Genomic DNA, 18,811 nt, shown 5'->3' on the forward strand with positions numbered 1-18,811 from the left:
CCCCCCCCCACCCCCTTCTTCTACATACTATCAAAACCAGCAGCCCTCTGGAAACTTTCAGAGTTACAGTCAGCTCAAGGGCACCATCCCCCAACAGACTGTGTTTTCATCTGGACCAAATCAAGCACTTCCTGGCACTGCGGGTCAGCAAACAGTGCCGGGACACCATGTAACTGCAGGGCATTTTTTGCCATCTCAGAACCCCAGTATTCATCACCAGGCATCGTCATCGTCTGCTCCACCTCCTCCTCCACCACCTCCTGCTCCAGGACCTCACCTTGTACAGCAGCAAAGTACTCATCAGCAGCACTCTGTAGCACATGTCGTTGGTCCAGTTCACGCTGTGGCAGTAGCTCCTGGATCGCACATCCATTCTCAAGCTGCTGGTCACCATTTGCCACCACCTCCTCCACCACCAGGTCCTCTCCCCCACCACCAACCTCCCCATCCTTCAACTGGACACCAAGGTTTGCAAGCACAACACCAGCATGTTGTAAACTCTGCGCCTCCCCCCCCACCCCCCCCCACCCTCCAATGTTATAGGCTCGGGGCATCACCCAGCATCAGCACAAGGGTTACACCACCCATCTCATCAAGGACCCCCCCATTTTCCTTCGAACGCTCACACGAGCGTCTCCTCCTATTCCTCACAAGCCCCGCATCACACGACGTTAGGACCTGGACCTCAACATCAGCCTGCTGGAACAGGACCTCATTGTCCACTCCCCGGTCAGGGTCCTCACATCCAACCTCAAGGACCAAACAGTATTGCAACACCTACTGCTTCGGGGTTCTGCCCTCACCCTGGCTCTGTAACCCTTCCCCACGGGGTGCAGGGGCCGCAGCAGGCGTCGCCAGTGCCCGGACAGATCCCCATTCACAGAGCACAGGTGCCACCCACTTTTCAGAACAATTACCATGGTTCAGGGTGGCATTAAAATGGATCCCTTTAATTCTAAACATTTTTAAAATGTTCTGTAATATAAACTCTGTATATTTCATATGTACCTATTCAAGGTACTTTTTAAAGCTTGTACATGATACTTTGTATAAAAGCAAACACCAGTGCTCTTTCATTGTATTCTTTCCATTTTTTGCTTTTTAAAATTCCTGAAAATGTGCTGTTAAGCCAGTATTAGGTATTCCTTTTTATTTTGTAAGTGAACATTCCAGCTGTTTTTTCTGGCAGTAGGTTTGATGCTGCATAATCTTTAAAATTTTATTGTTGCAGTTAAATTCATTTAGTGAATGTTTTCTATATTACTTTTATACATATGTAATTAAATAAGTACACAGGCTAAGTGATGGCACTAACATTTTTTTTTTCCATTTTCTTCTGTCAACAGTTCTTTGTGTGCATAGAGATAGAAAACAATGCAATACAAATTTTTATAGTTTTGGTGTGAACATGGCTTTTTGTTCCATCAGTTATTTGCAGAAAAATGTAATTTAATGTATAGACTGTTTCTAACGTCTCTGACGAGTGCTGTAAATACTGTATTTCTTCAGCTTGTAAGATGGCTTAAAGCTTCTTTCATTTGATATAGTATTGTATATAATAAGTCTCTTTTGCAAAAAAAAAAAGTGTGATCTTTGTGAAAGTAGTACAGTATATGATCTTTAATTTTTTTTAATATACTGTCACATTGCAGCACTGGTTGGGCATTTTAATTCATGTTAATAAATCACAATTATGTCAGTTTTAACTACTTGTCCTGAAAGGGTGCTATGTCTTCAGGGAGGTGGCCTTAAGTACATAAAACAAACACCCCCTGCACTCAACTGAGTGGCTCTTGGCTTCCCTGCAGTTTCCAGCTGTGGGTTTACTGCTGTAGCACAGGCAGATGTGGAGCTGGCTGTAGGAGGGGGGGTAGTTCCCCTGCTGAGTGTAGAGGGGAGGAAAAAAATCACTCCAAACACAGCAGGGTCCTGTGTCAGGTTACTGACAGGTTAATCGGTGGGTAGTGATGCATTACAGAGAGTAGTTGTACAGGACACATTACCCTACTGTGGTTGCAGAGGGCAGTACCATCCACACAGGGCACTACCTTCCTGCTGTCCTCGCGTGGATGGTCAGGCCCTCCCAGGAGCATGGGCTGCGGGCACCCAGACCTTGGCATGCTTTCCAGACAGTTGCAAAGTAAGCTAAAGGGTATTTGTAATACAGCCAGAATTCCTCATCACTGCCCACCCCATCCTGTGGGGATCCCTCCTTGAGTGGTGCTAAAATAGGGTATGGAACTCCAGGAACCATCTAGCAGGTTGGTTGGGGTTTTTAAAAGGTAGTAGTTTATTCCTGCTGCTGAAGAGCAGCAGCTAGGATGTGCTGTTGCACTTACCAGGTGCAGAGTGACTCCATAATTGGTGTGTGACAATGTCCTTGCATCTCAGCAGTGACTGCTCTGTCACATAACAGGACTGTGTTTGTGCTCCATGGCTCCACCTCAGAACCAGAGAAGAAAACCAGTGAGCAAGAAAACCTGAAATGGGACAGGATGGAAAGTGGCTGCTCCTGCTCACTGGAAAAAGGTAATTCTTTTTAACACGCAGAAAAAATTGGGGTTACTTTAAATTGTAATTTGCCTGTAATTATTGAAAAAATTATTAGTAAACCCAGTACACTAGCAATACTTTTCTGGAACAACTGCTGGCTATAACCACACCATGTGGTAGAACAGGCACAGGCCATCAACAGCAGCAGAAACACCAACCCACCCACCCTATTCCACTGCTCAGGCAACTGGTGTGGAACAAATCTGCATCATCTTCTATAGCCCAAAGTTCAACTCCAGCAGATCATTAACATCATCTCACATATAAGTATGTGGTGCTGTACATGGTGAGGTCTCAGCAGCGTGAGGGGCTGATGCACTGCGTTGCACAACAGTTCTGGTACTACTCAGTGTTCCCAGAATTGTGTTGCATGGCCAGCGCCAAGCAAAGGGCAGGGATACACCAGTGGCAAAAGGTTACTCACCTTGCCTGGCTTGAACTGGCACTTCCATCACATGCTAATATTTTCTACAACAACGCGTTTCTATTAGGTGCAGCAGTTAGACACTACGGGGCTAGTCCGGGTGTGAAGCTGAATGTAATTTTTACCTCTAGCTCTGGAGTCCATTGTGGCATCGTCCTCTCTGCTGTCATCCTTCTGGCTGTTAAAAGCGGTTCCAGCGTGAAGTGCCTGGGGAGTGGAGGCCGAAGGCTCACAGTCCTGAAACCCAACTGCCGGCAGGGCCTCAGCCCACAGATGAGTTTCTCCTGACCTGTGCTCGTGGCGTGTCACACTGGGTGGCTTTGCCGTTCCTTTCAGGAGGAGTGGCTGCACCAGCCGATCAGCACAGGGTAATCATTTGCTTGTTTATAGTAGTTAAGACCTCATATGAAACACTCTTCACCTAGCAACCACTTACACGCAGCCCCTCATGCCACGTTACCCTTCAGGTTGCTCTGATTTACACCATGCAGTGGATTTTATACACCACAACAGAAAGCTGCTTTTCACTTCAAAACCCCACCACCACCACCACCACCCCCCACAGCGACATGGACCTCGAGCAAACAAAGGGTTGGAGTCAGGGCTAGCAAAGAGTCCAATGACCAGCACACTGTCTGAAAAAACAAAACACTTTAATTAGACAACTGCAAGCACCTCAAACAACTGGTTATTGTTACAGCATGGGGCGATCTTCTCACAATCTAGTTATTGCAAAGGCAGGTGAAGAAATTTCATATGGACAAAGTCAAGAAAAAGTGGCACTGTAGTTACATGAAGATCAGAAGTAAGCTTACATTCATCCCACTGACTTCTAAAAGAGGCCAACACACACCTCCGTACTGTACATTCTAAAATCTGTATTGCCTATAAGTTTCAGCCTATGCAGCTTTTTTTTTTTCCTAGGAAACACGTAATTGTTGCGTGCAACTTACAATGGGTAATCATATGTCTAGTTATGGGAAAAAAAATAAAGCTAGTGCAATTTGTTTTAGAAACATGTAAAGCTATGAATGGAATGAGCATGATCTTGCTTCTTGGATTATTTTACCCACTGCACTGTAAATATTTGCAGCTCTATCCTTCCTTAACTGACTCCAAGCACACACTTTTATTGTAAAAGATCAGTAATTCTACACAGAGTGGTTCTCATGCTCAACTTTTAATTTTTTTTTTCTTAAGGTATAGTACAACTTACAGTGCTTATAAAAAGGCAACACCATATGGTACCATGTCTTCACTATCACATTGTAAGGGAAATTGCTATTTTTCTTTTCTTAAAAGCACTTAAAATAGGCAAAAGTTCTAAAAGGGAGTGCTAAATGATAATGCATACTTTATTAGAAAGAAGTCTAGCCTTCTTTAAAGTGCTGTTTGGGGAATGAAATCCTGTAAACCAGAGCCACTTTGTTTAAAATCCAATGAACAGGAACTGCTACAGAATAGAAAGTTTACACAATTCCTTAAAGCAGTTTAAAGTCCACTACATGCAATTGGTTTGCTATAAAGCTCTCTAAAACTTAGTCGCTTTACTCTGAAATTGAGTCCCCAGTCCCATATTTAAATGGAAATAAACATTTACAGGGTGCATTTACATACACTATAATACAAGAATGACGTCCCTTTGCCAGAAGATAAAATTGTACAATTCCTCGCTGTAACTCAGTTCTGACTTGATAAATTTCTTACGCTCGTAAATTATATAATATGCATCAGCTAAAATATTTTTTTTTTTCATAAATAGTTACAAAACTTGCCAAAACACATGGGGGGAAGTTTCCTTTGTTCAAAAATCTGACATCTGAATGCCACACAACACAAGAAACAATGCTTAAAGACACGTTAAGTGTTTTCTGAAGAAAGTGGGTGAGTAAACTACTAGCTGAAGACAAAAAGACTACCCTTCCCCAAGAACACAGTGCACAAAAAGCAAAATGTCAAACAGTACCTCAAGCAAAATAAAGGTCTGAGGATTGAAGCCAGCTCACGTGTGATCCTGCTAAAGAATTTGTGACAGTCACCATTTAGGTCCGATGCATTGGAAAGTGGTCGCTGGCTTTTTTTTTTTTTTTTTAAGCAGCTGAGAGATTCTGCTAAGAATTCAGCCATGGGTGCCTGAGGCATTCTCCAGCTGAAGCGCGTTTTTCTGGGACCATTTCTAGCATGGGGATCAGGAAATCTGTAAACTGTGCAGCATCTTCATGAGGCCAACCATACTTCTCCACAAGCACATCAAAAAGACTCCAAGGTTTCAGCTTGGTAATGTGTCGGAGCTCTCCTACAAACAGAAATATTACTGGCATTAGAAAAATACCTCGCTATCCCTGTTAGCGACTAATCCCTCTTTCATTTTTCTCCCACTCTGCATTCACAGCACCTTGACCAGGCTGAGAATCGTTATTTAGGAAGGGCTGCACGCTTGCTTGAGGTCCTCAGAGGAGACGAGTACATCCGATGGCAACACCAAGAAATTGTTCCTTACATTAACTTGTATGTTAGACCTGGACTCTGCTGTATGCATCAGTTTTGGGGTTTCCTGCTGTCTTTGTTCTGTCTCCCGCACACAAAGGCACTCGTTCATACACATGTTCACACCGTGGGCAAAGAATGCCACTTCTTAGTGGCAAAGAACCTCCTTCTTAGGCAGCCAACAAACCCAAATCTTAATGGACACTCTCCAAACCCAAGATGGAGGTCTTAGCAACACAGGTCACCACCTCGCTACATGGCACATGCCGACAAGGCAGCAGAGCAGCGGTTCACTGTGAACCAAGCCAAGCACTGAGGTTTGGCACGCGGAGATTCTGCTCCATCTCGAAGGCAAACGCCCACGAGGCTTCATCTAAGTCCTTCCTGAGAAGGAAGCATCTGCTGCTGCCTATGTCTCCTTCAACCCACCACCACCACAACCGGTGGCAGCAGCTGCACGATTTGAGTTCCATCACGGAGCGGGCATATGGCCAACCCGGCAACGTGTCTCAGGCCAAGTATTACCCAGGTCTACCCACACGTCATCCAGCCTGATGGGGGAAGACAGACTCTTCTGGCTGCTCCCTGCCCCTCCACTGCCATCTCCCTTCTTCCAGCACACATGTGACACCAGACAGTTGCCATGTGACGCTACAAAAAGCACTCAAGAGACCCCTGTGGTGATCCTGTGATGTCGCTGGACCTGCTGAGGAAGGTGATGGGTTCTCACCCAATACTGGAAGCTGAACACAACTTCCCCATAGCTTGACAAGCACATCACACCATCCGGTACGGGAACATGCAGGCCATGCTATTCTTAAGTGGTTTGGCAACTTTGTTGTCTCTGGCTGTAATCTACTGCCCATAAAATGCCATCAGACATCAGCTTGCAGGTCTGAGTTACACAAGTTCCAGGGCAGGAGAAGGAACCTATGTCTTCAGACTGCCCTCAGAGTCTGAGCATCCACATGCAATAGATTAAAATCGCCACAGGCCCAGCAGGACACGCATCTGCTGCCTCTGGCCATAGGAAGGTTCTGGCAGGGTGCAACACTTGAAAAAGAAGCTCTCTGGGTGCTACCATAAAGACCCCGAAAGAGCAAGTGTGCAAACAGTTGATCACTCACAACAGAAAGAGCAGAGACCTGCTGGTAACAGAAAGTCAAGATGCGCTGCCCACAGCTGGCCCACTGTCCTCTTCCCATCTCAAAGGGTAGGCGGGGTGCAGAGATGAGGAGAAATGAAAGCAGAGGGCGTACTCTGCCGGGTTATGTCTGTGCATTTACAGTACAAATGTGTCCCATCAGTACCCACGAGTCAAACCAAAAAAGGCTCCGCTTTGGGCCCGAACCGTCCCACAGTATGAATGCACAGAAAGGACAGCACATCACGGACAGTGTATTAATTTCCAGGCTCCCTCTCAGCCCTTAAATTTCAGAGTTACACAGAGATTTTAAAGTGCTGAAAATCTTCACAGAATCAGAGAATGGTTTGTGTTGGAAGGGACCTTAAAATCATCTAGTTCCAAGCACCCTGCCATGGGCAGGGACACCCTCCACTAGACCAGGTTACTTACTCTTTCAAAAGTTTCCAAAAGTGTGTATTGGTGACTACTAACAAGAACAGGTAGTAAGCCTTCTAATAAAACTACATAAACTCAAATATTGCCAAAACCAGATAGAAAATAGTGACTTGTTATTGACTGCAAGCAAAAAATGGCTAAAAAAAATAAAATCAGGCTGTGTCCATAGCTTCTCCAGCTTCCAGCATTTATTTTGAGGGTTGCCATAATGATTTACCAAACTAAACTAACTTTGGGGAGCATGTGTTTACATGCAGCACAGTCGTCACCTTTGCATTCAAATTCTGTAGTTTTAGGCATCTTTTCTCCCTCAGGTTGAATAAAGTAAGACTGCAAGGTGAGGCTCTTGATGTCACCATGGAAGATGAGTTATTCTCTTTGAACACTCATCTTATTTTGTGAAGTGGAGGCTGAACTTGAAGTGCCCAAGCTCAGACTAGCAAACCCTCGCAGCACAACATTCTGCAGTGCTTTTTTGCTGAGGAACAAACTATGTTAGCACTACAGGCTGAAGTTTTCCACAAGAAGTTCTGTGAAGATTGTAAAAGCATTTAAGATAATGGGATTCAGTAAAAATTATCTGTGTTGGGACAAAGAATTAAACTAGTGCTTCAGTTTTCAATAAAGATCATGATGCTGACTATGGAATCAAAATAGGGTAAATAAAAGGCAATTAACACAACTGAGGTGGACAAGAAACTCAAGGAATTTAATGTGGTGGGTCCATCCCATTTCCATCCTACAGCATTGGAGAGCAGCACAGGAAATGGAGGTGTCTGACAACACCTATTTTCATCTAGTTCCTGAGTTTGTACCGTGTAGGTGGAGGAGGGCAAGGCAGTACCTGTATTTAAGGGAGAAATGAGAAGCACAGGCCCGCTGGTCTGACACCATCAGTATTCAGGGCATTAACATGAATTTTCAAAGAAATGCTAAAAATGTAATAGTAAGTGAAAACTTCCTAACAGAAGCTCACTATTTAGGTTTTTGATAGTGAAGCACACTACCTGTGTGAAATACCTTGACAGGACAACAGAGTTGTCAGAACTGCAAAAGCTCTGTGGCCAAAGCGGAGGCAGCAACAGACCTTCTGAAAAATGAAATGTGAAGTCAGAAGGAAATTACTAAGGAAATTTCTGAAGGACCTGTGGCAGGCAGATGCTATTTAAAGCTTTCTCTGCTGACCGTAACACAAAACCCCAGAACTAGTCTATGATATCCGTCAAAGACAAATTTAAGATGTGTCACCAGGCAAGAGGAGGATGAATTGTTGAACACATAAGAAAGAAGCACAATGTGAAGGACAGGGGAAGCAGCAGTGGGATATAATCTGCTACTATGTATTTTGAGGACATGCTCTCAAGAACTAACAAAAGAGCTGCTGGTGAGGCCCCATGGTTCAGTAGATGGACGCGAGGGAGGTGGAGGGGAGCCCTCTCCTTCCCTTGAGGATGTTAAATATGCAGCAGTGCTTTTCCTTGTCACAACTTCCAGCGGGCAAAGCCTGTAACCAGCCGGCATCTTGCGCAGGTTTAGCTCACAAAGAAACGGGACTGGCAAATACCAAAAGAAAAATAAAAGGGACCACAGTCTAGAAAAAAACAAAAGGGTTTTTAGTGCCAAAATGCATTAATCGTTTTTACGGACAAAATTGCTTCCATGGAGGCACTGGAGAGAAGGACTCACTGGAGTTATTACTGGGCTCAATCAAAATGAAATCCTATAAAAAGTATGTGAGCATTTGTGTTAGAGCAACTAAGAAGTAATTTATAAATTTAAAAAAGGAAACTTTTTTAAATGCACCCTCCTATTTGAATGTCACAAACCACTTCAGGCAATTACTGAGAAGAAGGGATCGGATCCTGTAAACTCGTTAGTTGGTAACACCTTTCCTTTTGTGCCTGTGACTTCAGTGGCACAAATCAAATGTTTAAAGCTTCTCTCTGAGGTTGAATTTACTTTTGGACAGGAGGAACGCTCAAATCATGATTTCCTGATTTCACCCAAGGTGGATGTTTTCAAAACAGGAGCCTACAGTTAGATTTCTAAGCCCACTTTTACCAAAGAGTGTGAAATTTTCACAAGAGTGTCAGGCCTGTACTACCTGGCCTCTGATCTCAAGTGCCCAGACCACGAGCAGACAGTACAAAGTGCAGCGGCTTGTTGGCCAGCTACGAAGCCGGTCATTCTCTGCCAGCCCATCAAACGCAAATCCCTCCTGCGGGCACCAGAGAGGCTGGCAGTACCAGGGTGGCAGGAAAAGGATATCCGGTGCTCGAGTCAGTGAAAAAAATCTCGAGTCAGTGAAAATATCTCAAATAAGTAAGAAGGAAACTCAAAACCTCCATGTTTCCTGCATTTTGGTTTTCCTGACTTGTGACAGTAGAATAACTGGTATGATCTGAAAATGCAGCCTGGACTATTACTCCTTCTTCTTGCATTTGAGATTTTCTGTTTTCAGTAGATCGGGTGGGATCCAGTCTGCTTCAGCTTCCACAGCAAACTTGCACTTACATTCTGTGTGGTGGGTGAAGCAACTCTTTTACAGTGCTTAAATCCCACCCAGAGCCACCACAGATGGTGCCTCTGAAGGAAGTCACTGATGTTCAGGCTCTAGAGGACAACAGCCACTCTTTGCAGTGAAAGATGCTCATGGAGGCAAGTGAAACAACCCTCTTCTGTGCACCACAAACACTGCTGTCACTATGTAACTGATAGGTCATTTTAAGGTTCTATGATGCCATTAGAAAAATGTCAACCTGTCTAGTGTAAAGGGAAAAATAGGAACATGAGATATGCCTTAAGCGGGGGGCAGGTCTTTCTATTCCAGTACCTGCCTCTGACAGTGGCTGCAGGGAGGGGGGGCAGGGAGCTGTCCTGCAGGGCCTGCCCCTCGCTCCAGGGCTGCATGCCCCATCATGGGGTGCCCAGCCCCTGTACTGCTCTATGCACTTACGGACCCATCCGCCCTGAGTTTGTTCACCTCAGTTAACACAAGGTTGGTTTTGAGCCTGCCGATACGGCCTCGCTCTACAACCCCCGCGGCAGCAGGCTCTGAAGCTCACTCTGAAGCCGCCCCTGCAAGTTTCACTGGTGTCCCCCAGCTCTCATATGGCGGGTGCTGATGAGCAACAGCTCTCTCTTCAGATTATCCACTGCTTCCCATTTTGTAAACCCTTACTATTCCTCCAGCAACCTTCCCCCCTCCACAACAAAAAGCCCCAGGCATTTTAGACTCCCCCAAATGGCAGTTGCTCTACCTCCTTGATCATCCCTGTTGCCATTCTTCGCACTGTCTTTAACGCCATTATATCCCAACTCAAGGCCAGGAAGGCTTGCAGTAGTTCCTGCTGTACCAGAAATTTCCATGCACAGAACAAGCGGCTCTCATGCAAGCGGAGGAAATATCACTGGATTGCCTCCTGCCTCGTGACCCCAGCCTCACCCAGCACAGCACCGTTGCCTCAGCCCCCCAGCACTCCACGTGCCCAACGCAGCTGGCCGACGCTGGCCCTGCCAACAAGCTGCATGCTTGGGCACGTGGAGCCGCGGGAAGAGGGAAGCCGCAGCACTGTTCAGCAGAAAAACCGGCCCAGATGTTCTCCCACCACATAGTGGGATGCGCCTGACATACCCCGTCCCTCGATACAACACAGTGCTGTCATACACTGAGGGGACAAAAGACACTTGAAGCATCACCACATCCCCTCACATGTCAAAAACTTGTCTTAAAGAGCAAGCTGAGCAAAGAAAAAGTACAGAAAGGGAAAAGAACCCTGAGGCCCAGTGCGTGTGCTGAGATTAATTACTTTCTTCTAGCAATTGACGATGGCTTAATTTTAGAGGGGTTCCTTTTCTGCACAACACCAAACACACCGAAGTCATCGCCTGTGGCTGCGGCACTCAGGCATTACGGTAATTTGGCTGTTTGAAGTGAGACAGCATGGTGCAGAACAGAGCAGCTTTCTCCATTGCTCTGTCACAGAGCTGCCTGCTCCACAGGCTCTCTCTTCAGGAAGGTTACGAGAGCGTGAGGACCGACCAACTGCACGCATCTGTGTGCCTATTGCCCAGGTATTCCCTTCCCACCTCGGTCAGTCCTGATCGGTAGCATCTGCTGGACCACTACACATGATCAGAAGTACCTGAAAGGTGATTTTCCACACCACAAGCTATGCATCACTCGAGTCCTTACATTTACATCAACACTAAGACAACAGATTCACACAGACATCTGTTAACGTCCACACTTTGTTGAGTGCATCCCAAAATGATTTTTAAATGAAATATTGAAATGAATATTGCCAATTTTGGCTTTTCTCTGAAAGCCAAGTTCACACTGAAATTCTTCTTTAATGAGAGATCTCCAGTTAAACGGATATATTTCTTCAGTACCCATAAATGAACATATTCTCCTTTTGGATAGTATTATGCTTTAAATTAGTGTTGCATAAATACCGTTACCTTTTTTGGTGAAAAACTCCTTGGAATATTTCCCCAACATAGCGTATTTTCGAGGGATTTTTCCCAGCAGTTCAATGATCAATGCTATGTGGTCTGCATTGGAGAACATTGCCAGCAAAACAGAAACATACAACAGTTTAATCAGTACATTGCATGCACACACTAACACTGGCCCGGTACAGACAGAAATAGATTGATCCTGGTAAAAAAAAGACACGTGCAGACTGCTCAGTGGCTAATTTGGAAAGATGCTTTCAGCAAAACTTTCTTCTCAAAACAACATTTGAGTAGCAGCTGCTACAAACAAGTTTTGCTATGTAATTTAAAATGTACCAATAGTTATTTTTTAGAAAGTTCAGCTAAAAAAAAAAAAAGTAGTTTTTGTCACAGATTCCTGTGTATTTTGTTTTTCAAAAAGAAACTTTTGTTGTGTGATTTCAGGAAATGCTCCTCAGTGGGACACGCTACAACCAGCAACAGCAATTCCACTTCTGTCTGCATCACGGCACCTTTCAAAAAGAAGAGGTACTACCTCTGCGATTGAAGAATTCCCGAGAATATTTTCCAGATAGAGCAAAGTGCCTTGGGATATTGCCTAGCAGCTCTATGATGTGTGCTATGTGGTCTATGAGGGAGAGAAAAAAAGGATACGGGAGTGGAAGGGGCAGGGAAAGGATGGGATAAAAAAGAAGAGGAAAGAAACTGGAATTAGTAAAAAATCAGAAATAGTTTCAAATCAACAATGTTTGCAGCAAATCCATGCAGAGGTTTCCAGGATCAGCAGAGCTCTGGCATCATTAGTAGCATTTAGGAACAATGAATGATGCCCACATTACCACTGCAAAGAGCATTTACAAGCAAACAAGCATGAAAATGGACAGGTATACAGATGGAAGCAGGAGTTAATTCTGATTTTTTTAAAAAAAATTAGTAATTGCCTAATTCAAATAAAAATACACAATGTAAACATTATTCCAGTGTCACTCTTATGAAGAGAAAATACTATAAAGTTCAAAGTTGTCGTTTCTTTTCTAAACTAAAATGTTGTTATTCTCAATCAGGTTTCCACACATATGCAATCTTACAAGAAGGGCAGTTTAATTCCTTCAGGCAGTTGTTAAGTAGATGAGTATCTGCAGAAGGGAGTTTTTGCCCACCCATTGCTAGTGATGGAACTTAAAACTAAAAAGAAAAAAATTGTATTTATATTCTGAAAACAATGTGTATGAACAGTTCACTCAAATACAAAACATAACCCCACCTGTAAGCTCACTGGACATTTAAGAGGAGGAGTGTGAAAATATATAGCAACTCATGTAGTATCTCAAAAGATTCATACCTTCATCCCTGGAATAGTCTTCACCAGAGTGCGGTTCAAACAAATAATCTCCAGTTGCTAGCTCAAAAGCCTATAACATAAGACAGATTTATGGGTATTTCAGAAATAATGCTTTTTACTCTTAAGATGTCAGCAAAATATCATAACTATCTCAAAACCAAGAGGGAGTGAACATTCAAAGCTAAAGGCTGGATCCAAGACTGAGAGGCCACTTACCTGGGGACCATCGTTCTGGCAATGCAACGACAGCATGAACTCACGGGACACAGGGCTCAGGAGACAGCCCCGCGTCCAGCCCCCAGCACGCCCCATCCGTGCAAGAGGCTGGGGGTTTGGAAAGGGGCAGCACGCATTTCTGCCTGCTCAGCCAGGATGAAGGAAGGAGAGGGACAAGGAGTGTGGAACTGCCGTTCCTCCCCAACCAGCAACCCCTGGGGCTCCACCAGCTGCCCAGGGAGTGTTTTGGTCGTGTTGTGAACTTCAGCACCGGTCCCTGGTGGCGGGAGGCAACGAACAGCATCCAGCTGTGGAGGACACGATTCCAAACAGATTGGCTGCACTGGGGTGTGAAGGGGGCATCAGTGTAAGTTGACATTAAATGTGGTTTAACATACTAATGTGTTGTCTGTTGACCATGTTAAATATGTGTAAGTTAACAAAGCTGAGAGAGTGGTACTTCTAAATATATAATAAAGAGCTACACTTGTATCTGAAGGCTAATTATCTGTCAGAATTTAGGGGGGACTGAAATAGAAGTCTGAATCAGAAATAAAATCAATTTATAACTATAATTAATCACTAGAAATTAGCAAACAGGGTAAGCTTCCTTGATGACTCTAAATCTAGAAGAGCTTTTAAAAAGGTACTTCTGTTGAATTAGAAGTCATCAAAGTAAACACTGCAATCACGGGGTAAAATACTGAGACTGACACTGATGAAGGAATCCAGAGTGGACACTGCGATGACTGATCCCATCAGGCCATCACAGCACTTTGATGGGATGCCAACCCAACGTTAGGTCAGGACAAAACTGAGTTTCTCTTTCTGGGTGTAATGCATATTAAAAGCCGCAAAGCACTGAAATAACTATGAGAGCCCATACTTGTGTACAAACATGGGTGCACCTAGCCTAATTTGCTAGACTATTCTCTCTCCGCTCTGGATCACCAATTACCCGAGCAGCCACAGGAATCTAATTCTTTCCAGGTGGTTTAAACATGAAACTATTTTCTATTTCCAAGACCAGGGAAAATATCTGACCCAGCAAATCATTCCAAAAATCAAGCAGAACTTCCTGGCACAACTCTAGAAGGGGATTTCACTGCATCAGAACATTTACTACAAAATATGTGTCTCCTGAAAATATACACTTTTCTGTTCCAATTCCTACTCTGGAGTTGTTAAATCACCTGTAAATTTAGCCTGTTTATGGGCACTTGGCTTTTTCAAGCTGTGAACTGCAGTGTCATCCAAGTGGGCTATAGCCAAAATAATTCATTGCAATCACACACAGCAGCCAAGAAAGCAAGAATGCTCCTTGTTGACGTTTCTGTTGATCCTACAAACAGGAATTTAAATCCTAAAGTCACTATCACTAGTAAACAGTCATTCGCATTTTTTCGTATTCTACTTTCAAGCTCAAGATTGAGAGTTCTCATTTTACAGCTTAAAAAAATCTGAAGGACTTCATAAATTATCCGGTATTTAAACTGCAGAAATGTTTAGGGTAGCCAGAAGAGATCACTGGTAGAGATTTCTAAACACAACATGAAGAATACTGTTATTCTCTTGAGATGAGACTGAGAAGCCCCAACTGTCCCCTCTGTATCTTATGGGAATATATTCATTGGAAGAGCTGGACCAGCTTTCCTAGGAGAACACATGCTGATGGGGCTGATTTCTGAGGACATTAAGAAACTCATCACTATTTAATACAGATTCCGGGAGAAAAACGGAAATGTAATTGAATCTAACCACAAAGGTAGACTCCAAAAGTATCCAGCTTCTGTCCCAAAAAGTGAGGTATTAATAGCTTGATACATCTACATGAGGCTAAAGAGATTAAAATGGAAAAAACATGTAAAAACCATTCATAGAGAAGCACAAGAAGTAAGCACACTACTGTGACAGACTGAATTTTAGATCTGTTTGTATATAATAACAGCTGCAAGCTCTCATAGATTTGGGATATTTATACCACCCTTTTGCTGAAGAGAAACTAAAGCTTTTTAAAATGCTGCTGCTGCTTCTTTTTCCCTTTTTGTCCAGCTTTGACGCCATGCCCAGCATGGGCTGGAGCCGCAGTGTCTCAGACATTTGATTTTCTGACTCTTCTTAAAGGACTCTGCACCACCAACAAAGAAACTTCCAACTCAGGTGCACACAGGGACAGCCCAGAGACAGCCTTGCCTTTTGGGTGCTGCAATAAATATCTGTAATATCACTTCTTAGAATTCATGCAGGGCAATGTCTCACAGGTTCATCTGTAGCAACCTAGTAATAGGTTCCCAGATATCTGTAGGATGGACTGGCTACATAGCACAAGATAAATGAAATTAATTTGGCCTCATTTAAAAAAGAATAAATCCTTGACCTAGGTTTTTACCATAAAGTAAAAGAATGAGCATTAAAAATGCATTAATAAGCAGGCAAATACCTATAAAAAGGTCAACGACACCTCTGGATTGTATCGGTCAGTTGTTCTACTCTAAGCTGATGCCCAAAGGTGCAGTGCAACACAAAGGACACGCAGTCCCATTACTGAGCCAGTGCGACCAAAAAAGCTCAGAACTACAGTTTTGGTGATGCACTGCTGCTTTAGGCTTCCTGAGCACTTATCGAGCCTTTGCACCCAGCTGTAGGCACATAAAACCACCCAGACTCTATAACTTGCAGAGGATGCAGGAGAAGAGGCTGGTGGGGCTGTGTTTGTTCAGGCTGGAGAAGAGAAGGAGAAGGGGGGATTTAATTGCTGCACTCCACTGCCTGAGAAGCAGTAACCGAGAAGACCAAGATACAGTCTTCTCAATGAAAGGACAACAGAGAACAGACACAAGTAGCAAGATGGGAAATTCTGACTGGATATGAGAAAAAAAATTCTTCAGTGAGATTGGCTGAGCACTGGGACAGGCTGCTCTGAAAGGTCATGGAAACACCGTCCTGACAGGTATGTACGCTTCAACTGGATGAGGCTCTGGGTAACCTCACCTAACCTTGACGTTAACCCTGGTTCAAGCAGCAGGTAGACTACTGGAGACCACTTTCAACCTAAATTTGGCTATTATTTCTATGATGCTACAAATACAGATTAATCATATTTACTTACTTATTTTCCCTTTGAAAGTATTCATTTATAAAAACTAGTTTCTTGAAAGAAACTCTGATTTTGAATTACCATGATCTTTTTTTACTTAATGCTGACATTTACCTCAACAGAAATCAGCATTTTGATTATTATATGGAGATAACAAATGAGATACAGCACACTCAACATATGGCACAAAAGCCCAAGGCAATCATCCCTCCTTACTGACTGTTCTGGCAATCACTTACCACTTTCCTAAGGCTATCGTAGAAAAACAATCTAGACTGCTTTTCTCCATCTGCAGATAGATAACCTTTCATATAAATGGTCGCACTGCTGCTTTTGTAGGCTCTTGAGAGGCTATGACTCCTTTCCTGCCACGTGATTGTTTATGAACCTACACCACAATACTAAACTGTTGGCATCACTACTGTATATCACGGATAAGTGTCTAATCACACAATTGGAAACAGCTACATTTTCACTGTGTGACAGCTGCGTACTCAATCTGGTGACTGAAAATGGATGCATGCCTAGGGAACGCTGTCTGAGAGAGGACTGGAAGAACAATTCACTTGGACTACATCAGCCTCCCTGAATTCCTCTTATGAAGTCCCAGATGAAAAAGGACAACAAGGTATAGGCTGGAATTACTATTCTGACAGACAAGACCCGGCTCTTGGCCAGTTTCTTTGCCCCGACTAAAGTGAAGAGCTGTGAATGAGAATGTAACTGCTTTAAAAATAGGCTTTGTTTTAAGAATGCTGTTCCACAGGTAAGTGGGAACATGGAAAGTAGAGCAAAAAGTTTTTTGGGATACGCACACCAGCTGACAGTTTGTTCTCCCATGGACATCTCCCTCTGAAAAGCCATGTGACAGAAAAAATACAGAAGGTATTTTGCATGGTTAGTGCTTGGTAAGAAAGGCCAGATATACAAAACAGAGACATGCATGGGATGCTTGAAAAGGAAACAGGTTTCTATTATTTGCAGTACTCCGATCTCAGAATCATGCACAAGCAGAGTGATTGCTTTGGAAAGTCAGTTTCTTTAGAAAATCATTTTCTTTTTAATGTTTCAGGTTGTCCACCCACCACCTTCAAAAAGGGTGTACAGTGATTAATAACAGCATTTTGTACTGTATCTGCCTACTGAAAAATATGTGCATAGTGACTTGAAGTTTTGCTCTTCTCTCAGATTTCTGATTTTCCATTTTTTCTCAAAATACTGCTTCTGCGCACACTGAGGCTTGTCATCACACCTTCAGTATGTGCCACTCGCACGTACTAGCATGATACTCATGATCCCATGGAGACATGATCATTTTTGCCCCCACTTACAACACAGGAAGAGTAATTAAGGACAGTTACCTCTCCACTCCACGTTGGAGGACATTATGCAAAGAAGTAAACTGACAGCTGAACTACAAGCACTTACATGTAGGTTTGAATTTAACATCATAAGTTACTATATTCTGCTCATTCTTCATTCTGTCCAAGTTCTTTCACATGAATAGAAATGCTCATAATAAAACCCACCCCTGTAAGCTTGCTTGTCTTGTCATAGCATCTCCCTCATTTTGAAAGCTGTTTGCCTGCCCCTTTCCCTCTCACCCGGTAGTATTTTCTTTCATTATTTGTATTCTCTTTGGGTAGATAAAACACCAAGTACAATTTTCTCCTTCTCTGACTTCCTGCTGATCTACAGCTATGATTTATTTCCTAGTTCTTATTATAAAGAGAAGATATTTCAGGAAGCACAACTCATCACAAAAGCCACCTCAGATAAGTGTTAAAAACATAGTCTTGTTAACATCCTAGCTTGTGATATAGACATCTCCTCCCCGCAGCTCAAACGAGTCTGTACATGATGAACAACAGAAGTCAGATGATGAGACTCATCATTTCAGGTGCTTTTCCTGTCTCCGGTCCAAAGAGCATAAACAAGGAAAAGCAGTGGAATCACAGTGCTTGCACTCGTTTCTAGGAGCAATACAAAGGGATGCTCTCTGCCAGTACTAACTCCCTTATCTTGCCAGGATTTCTTGGCAGCAGGAGTGGAGTGCTGTGTTCCATGGATTTTGAGATTTAGGAAATGCTAAATCATGCAGTGTCTGTTCAGTTTCTGCTCCACAGAAAGCAACCCTCTCAATACTGCAAATGTGGAAATTCAGCCTGATAAAATTAAATGATCAAGGGGGGTTTCAGACCTGTCAAAGGCACTGCTGACCCCAAATCTGTTCTTTTTTTGGGTGAAAATGAGAGATGCACCTCCCTATTGGCATAACTAAAATAGTTTTTTATAGCAAGGGAACACAGAATTTTCTAGAATGTAATAGATGCGGAAAGAGATTCCCAGCGTCTAGCTCTCCATGAGAGCAGCTGAGTATCCCACTTACATAGGCCCCATTGTTAAAAGAAAAAGAAAGGGCACTGTGTGATTTCCTTAGCAAAACTTATAAATATCCAGCAAACGACAGCAATGCTCACTCAGACCTAGGTCACCAAAGTCTGGGAAAAAATGTAAATTACACTTTGTTGCATTCTTTGCTGAGCACAGAACAGGCAAACAACTGTCATAGTCTGGAAAAGCCCATTGGCATCTAACTTCTTTCATCAGCTTCACAGCACATCACGCATACACTGATTACAAGCCTCC

General features: G+C 43.5%; 2 protein-coding genes and 1 long non-coding RNA gene across 10 annotated transcripts in view; 2 read left to right on the forward strand and 1 right to left on the reverse strand.

The window, feature by feature from the left end:
- The window catches only part of KMT2E (lysine methyltransferase 2E (inactive)), a 62,734-nt gene extending 61,031 nt beyond the window's left edge, over positions 1–1,703 (forward strand). Inside the window, 2 exon segments of the mRNA XM_054807684.1 lie at positions 2–516; positions 518–1,703. Coding sequence (XP_054663659.1) covers positions 2–516; positions 518–938 — 936 coding nt within the window. The 3' untranslated portion in view covers positions 939–1,703.
- Positions 1–10,413, forward strand: part of LOC129199016 (uncharacterized) — a 71,681-nt gene extending 61,268 nt beyond the window's left edge. The window contains exons 2-4 of the long non-coding RNA XR_008574572.1: positions 2,417–2,529; positions 3,109–3,345; positions 5,370–10,413. This is a non-coding gene — a long non-coding RNA (uncharacterized LOC129199016). The remainder of the gene's footprint in view (positions 1–2,416; positions 2,530–3,108; positions 3,346–5,369) is intronic.
- SRPK2 (SRSF protein kinase 2) overlaps positions 3,610–18,811 on the reverse strand; it is a 151,144-nt gene continuing 135,942 nt past the window's right edge. For 3 of the 8 annotated variants that reach the window (XM_054807790.1, XM_054807878.1, XM_054807966.1), the window contains 4 exons: positions 12,850–12,919; positions 12,043–12,135; positions 11,511–11,603; positions 3,610–5,273 (listed from right to left, as the gene is read on the reverse strand). In XM_054807790.1, the coding sequence (XP_054663765.1) occupies positions 5,089–5,273; positions 11,511–11,603; positions 12,043–12,135; positions 12,850–12,919 (441 nt within the window). In that variant the 3' untranslated portion in view covers positions 3,610–5,088. The remainder of the gene's footprint in view (positions 5,274–11,510; positions 11,604–12,042; positions 12,136–12,849; positions 12,920–18,811) is intronic. The other 5 variants (XM_054808056.1, XM_054808305.1, XM_054808215.1 and 2 more) reach the window with 2 other exon arrangements.

Source organism: Grus americana, chromosome 1 (assembly GCF_028858705.1).
Source record: "Grus americana isolate bGruAme1 chromosome 1, bGruAme1.mat, whole genome shotgun sequence".
In the NCBI taxonomy this organism is placed as follows: Eukaryota; Metazoa; Chordata; class Aves; order Gruiformes; family Gruidae; genus Grus; species Grus americana.